The sequence below is a fragment of the Guillardia theta genome, assembly GCF_000315625.1.
Source record: "Guillardia theta CCMP2712 unplaced genomic scaffold GUITHscaffold_2, whole genome shotgun sequence".
NCBI lineage: Eukaryota > Cryptophyceae > Pyrenomonadales > Geminigeraceae > Guillardia > Guillardia theta.
This window is the reverse complement of record NW_005434672.1, coordinates 1,164,612-1,169,783: the sequence shown is the minus strand read 5'-3', so window position 1 is coordinate 1,169,783 and position 5,172 is coordinate 1,164,612. Positions and strand designations below refer to the sequence as shown.

At 56.6% G+C, this 5,172-nt stretch overlaps 2 protein-coding genes across 2 annotated transcripts in view; both read right to left on the bottom strand.

The window, feature by feature from the left end:
• Positions 1–105: 105 nt before the first annotated feature.
• Positions 106–2,436, bottom strand: GUITHDRAFT_131998 (hypothetical protein; the record flags this gene model as incomplete). Its single annotated transcript, XM_005841982.1, has 1 exon — positions 106–2,436. One exon carries the CDS (start codon positions 2,434–2,436, stop codon positions 106–108), a length of 2,331 nt encoding a protein of 776 aa, XP_005842039.1.
• A 1,238-nt stretch (positions 2,437–3,674) lies between these two features.
• Positions 3,675–5,172, bottom strand: part of GUITHDRAFT_99695 (hypothetical protein) — a gene marked incomplete at both ends in the record, with an annotated part of 4,670 nt that continues 3,172 nt past the window's right edge. The window contains 6 exons of the mRNA XM_005841981.1: positions 3,675–3,787; positions 3,839–3,896; positions 3,959–4,316; positions 4,526–4,601; positions 4,849–4,886; positions 5,074–5,117. Coding sequence (XP_005842038.1) covers positions 3,675–3,787; positions 3,839–3,896; positions 3,959–4,316; positions 4,526–4,601; positions 4,849–4,886; positions 5,074–5,117 — 687 coding nt within the window. The remainder of the gene's footprint in view (positions 3,788–3,838; positions 3,897–3,958; positions 4,317–4,525; positions 4,602–4,848; positions 4,887–5,073; positions 5,118–5,172) is intronic.

Genomic DNA, 5,172 nt, shown 5'->3' with positions numbered 1-5,172 from the left:
ACGCTCCCCTTATACGTATCTCTCCCCTCCCTCCTATCTCTGTCGCTTTCTCTGTCTCTCTCCTCTTCCCCTTCTTCTTCTCCCTCCCCTCTCCCTTCCCTTCCTCTACAACTCACCAGGTGCTCGCGGGATCTTGCTCGGCCCGAACTTGCTAACGAGCATCTCCTGATCCCTCTGCTTCCTCGGCTTCTTCTCGTCCTCCCCATCCCCCAGCGACCCCAGACTCTCATCCTCCAGCGGCATCTCCCCCCTCGCAGCCCTGACCCTCATCTCCACCACCTGCGCCTGCAGCGTCGCCAGCCGCCGCTCGAGCATGAGCCGATGTCCCTGCTCCCGGTGCAGCTTGTCCTCCAAGTCGACCACCTGACTCCTCGCCATGCTCTCGCTCGCGATCCTCTCCTGGAGTATCGCCATGATCTGGTGCGTTCGTTCCTCGACCACGTTCCTCGGGTCCGCCACGTACAGTCGCTGCACAGCCTCCCCGACCTTGTCCCTCACAGCGTTCCATTCCTGCCTCCATACCCTCTCATGCTCAAGATCCTGCTTCAGCCCCGCCTTGCTCAGCTCCACATCCCTGATCTTCTCCTCCAGCCCCGCGAACGTCGCACGCGCCCTCTGGACCTCCTCCTTCATCTCCAGCACGTACCCGTCCCCCTTCCTCCTCATCTCCCTCTCCATCGCCACCTCCGCGTACGCCTGCTCCCTCGACCTTAGCGCAGAGTCGATGGCTGCCTGCGCCTCCCCCAGCTCTGTTTCCAGCTGCACGGTCTTGTCCCTGTACTCCTGCACCTTCTCCACCTGCTGCTTCAGGTACTCGACCTCTTTCATCAGCGCCTCGTTCTGCGCCTTCATCCCCGCCAGGGCCTCCCGGATCGACGACAGGATCCTCCTCTCCTGCTCCACCTTCGCCTCTGCCTCCGTCGCTCGCTCCAGCGCGTTCTTCTTCTGCTGCTGCGCCTCCGTCAGCTTCTTCTTGAGGTCCAGGATCGTATCCGCCTTCCTGAGCGCATCCGAGTCCAGCTCGCGGATCTTGTCCTTGAGCTGCTCGGACTCATGCTTCACCTTCTCCATCTTCTTCTGAAGACTCTCCTTACTCATCTCCTCCTCCTCCAGCTTCCGCAGCACCTCCACCACCTTCATCGCCACCGACATCTCCAGCAAGTCCTTGGCCGCCCCGAGGGCCTGGACGTCCAGCTGCAGCCGGGCAGCGTTCTGCGCGCTCAGCACCGCACGAAGCACGTCGTGCCGCTGCCGCTCCATGGCCAGCTCGCCGTAGATGTTCTTCAGCGAGCTCTCGAGCTTCTGCAGGTCGAGTAGCAAGCTCTCATAATAAAAGTCTTTCTCCACACTCACATCCCTCAGCGCAGCGCAGCACCGGACGGCGTCTTGGTAGATCTTGCAGTCCCTGGCGCTGGTCCCGTCCTCCTGCCTGTACTCGGCATCGATCAGCGGGTCTCCTAGCGCCTTGAGGGAGTGCCAGACTTCTGGCCTGCGCTGGTAGAGGGCCTTGTACTTGTTTGTGTGCGACAGTTCGCGGGAAAGCTCCTTGAGACGCTTCAGCCGCGTCTCCGCAAGCTCGAACCCAACAGCCTCGAACAGATGTCGGCAGTATAACGAGATGATCTCTGCCACACTGAACTTGTCGTACTTGTCTTGGTACAGGTCAGAACCCCTCGCATACTTGGCAGCGCCAGTGGGCGGGGGACTGAGCAGCGGGTTGCTTTTGTGCTGCCCGGCCCCTCCCTCAGCGTTACGAGCAGGGTCTCTGTTCGCCGCCTTCTGCTCACTCTCCTTCTCCTCTGCACGACCCGACGGCGCTTCCTGCATGCTGCTATCTTTAATCTCACCTGCGTGCTCAATCGAGTTCGACCTCATTTGGTGCCCTCCTTGCAAGGACTCAGGCGGGGTAGCCTTCATCCCTCCCACACTCCCAACACTTGCCTGCCTCTCCCTCTGCGACTTGGCGCTGGCCTCATCCGACTCTACTCCTCCATCTTCTACAGCAGCTCGTTTCGCAGCTTCCTCGTCCCTGGCGCTTTCTATGGGTGCATTGATCTGAGGAGGCTCCGTGCCTTTCTGTTCATCCTTCAGAGAGTTAACTTCCTCCTCCTTCTGGCCACTAATCTCCTCCTCCTTCGCTCTATCTTTTGATCCATCCTTCGGAGGCTCTTCAAAATTTCCTCCCGGCTGTTCTGCTGGCACATCATCTGTCTTCACTTCCCCTGACCGCCCTTCCACCTCCACCCCTTCTCGCCCTTTGCTGTCGTCCTTGCTGTCGTCCTTGCTGTCGTCCTTGCTGTCGTCCTTGCTGTCGTCCTTGCTGTCGTCCTTGGCGTCGTCCTTGGCGTCGTCCTTGGCGTCGTCCTTGGCGTCGTCCTTGGCGTCGTCCTTGGCCTCGTCCTTGCTCCCCTTCTCCTCCGTCGGTTCTGCCTGCATGGCAACCGACTGGACTTCAATTCCTTTGAAAAGAGGTCCCTCAAGCTTGCCTCAGGCATTGCCGCTGATAAAAAATTAGTTAATTATTCAACTCAGTCTCCCGACCGGGCCGGGGCAGACCGCTCCCGGGCCCCCGGGTCTGGCCATCATCTCGATAATTGGCCAGTGCGGGCAACACCGTGTCAAAAGCTCAAATCAATAAACTCCGAGATTACCACCCCTACTAGCCCAGTTTTTGATGGGGGTAGGTACAGCAAATTCTAATTCTGGAAGATTTGCTGAGGGAGGGTGGGTTACTGAATACTGGGGGGTAGGTGTGGAATGATATTAATTGGGTGGGTGTTTTGTGATTTCTCCCAGGGTAGGGTACATACTTATGGGGGTGAGGGGTTATCCTCTTGGTACAAATCTTGGAGCGTGCTTCACCCGTGGTACTTGAAGACCTTGATGGAAGGTGGGGTAGTGTTGTTGATGGTGGGTTCTTACCATCAATTCGTGGGGTGGTGTACATAGTAGGGTTGGGTACTCCCTCCAAATATAGTATAGTCGGGAAAGAATGGGGTGGGAACACCTCACAAAGAGGGTCGGGGGTGGTCCCTCCAGAAATAGAACAGGGGGCTACAAAAAGACAGCTGGCGGCGCGGAGAGTCAACACCAGGTATGCCCACATTACCGCGCTATGCTGTGGGGAGAAGAGGGTGCGATGTGGGATGATGAAAATGGCGATGGAAGTAGACGGAAGCGAAGGGATATAATATTGTGAGGTGCATGTGTAAGAATTTTCGGGTTAAGAAAAGAAATTTTGAGACCTCAAGGAAGGGGCAGGAGGGTGGCTCTTGGAAGAGGCATATGGATTGATGAGGAGGATATGGAATCTTTCAGCGTCTGTCGATGTTCTAACGATTTGTTAGCAGCAGCAATGTTCCAGTCTCTTTGGATGTGGCGTCAAGAGTACCAGCACCACGAGCAGCTCCCGCTCGCCTTCAACGGCACCTGGCCTTCCTGGAACTCCGACCTCGACAACCGCCCCTGGTAAGGCGTTCCAGCTGAGCTGTGCGGTATCGGACGTCGTCATATGTACTGCTGTAGCTGTGTAGAGCATGTGTCGATGACCAGGCTTATCTCTCTATACTTTCAATGAAATTTATTATGCTTACTTGAAGCAAGTTGTTTCCTGCCACGGATCATCATGTGGTTGATGTTGTGTCGCAAGGGAGTATATGGGGACTTTGAAATTTTCACTGTATGAAACCAGTCGGGTAAGAGCTAGCATCTCTCTTTGCCGCTTGAATCAGAGCTTGTCTTGCGCGCTTCTTGTTGTTCCTTGCCTCGGACGTCTTTAGCTTGAGTCCTGTTCAGATGTCACACAACATGTTCAAACGATCTCCTCTGCCTCCTCGACCTAGGTCGTGCTTCTCCCATTCTGGATCAAGGAACAGTTCCTCCGCCTCTTCCGTATCCTGCAATTCAAGGGCTCATCAGCATAATTGAGGCAACAGCAGCAGCAAGCTTGCAATCGTACCATGCTGCTCACGTCAGGCCCAGAGTCCGATCCATCCACCAGCTTCTTCCCCTTGCCCTTCTTTAGCTTCTTGTAGGCGCTCCATGGCAGGTTCTTGGTCCTGGCAGCCTCCTTTTTCTTTTCGATCCCGCGTTTCTCGTTTTCAAGGAGCTCGAGGGTAGTGTTCTTGGTGAGGAGGAGCGGCGTTCCTGCCGGGCCCTTCCCCTCCTCATCGATGTGCCCACCCTTCCTGAGCTGCCGGACGAGCTCGTTGCGGAAACCTTTAGCTCCTCCTCGCTCCTTGTCTCGCTCCTCAGGGACCGGCGGGTGTTCACCGTCACCTCGCATGACCAGCTTGATATCGTCCTTGTTGATGAACCTGCAAGGTGGGATGAGAACTGGAGAAGAGAGATAGGATGTGTGTGCGTGTGGTAGCAGAGCAGAGCAGAGCAGAGCAGAGCAGAGCAGAGCAGAGCAGAGCAGAGCAGAGCAGAGCAGAGCAGAGCAGAGCAGAGCAGAGCAGAGGCAGCGGGGTGGGAGAAAGGAGGACGGAAGGTTGAGGGGAGGCGGCGAGCTCTTGCAGCCAACCTCGTCTCCGGTGGAGGTTGTACACCCAGCAGAAAGAGCGCGAACTTGCACTTGTGCAAACGGATCCAGTGAGACGCTGACGACATGTCAGTCCCGCGGTCATGGTGATGATGGGCGGAAAGGGCAGGGAGCAGGTGGGTGCAGGTACCGGCAGTCACAGCTAGGAGGGAAAGGGAAGAGGTGGTATGAGGAGAGAAGAGGAGGGAGAAAAGAAAGGAGGAGGACAGGAGGAGGGGAGGGGAGGGGAGGGGAGGGGAGGACGAGTGAGCTAGGATTGAGTGTTCGAGAAGCTATGGGGAGGGTGGAAGGGCATCGCTTCTTACCTGTTCCGAGACACCACGTGTAACCCTCGACCATTGATCTGCCAGGCTCCTTCAAACATCCGAGGAGACCAAAGAAGCGGACGAGAAGAGGAATCAAGGTTGCAAGGGAGGGAGGGAGAGAGGGCAAGGATGCAAGAGATGGGAAGGGGAGGGAGGAGCGAGAGATGGGGGGAAAGATGCAGGGAGAAAAAAACAAACGGAGAGAGCATGAGCAGGAGAACTCACTGGAACTCTTTAAGCCTTGCTTTGACCGCCTTGATCAGTGGAACCTGCGGGTAAGCGGAGGATGAGGATGAGGATAACGATGATGACGATGATGATGAT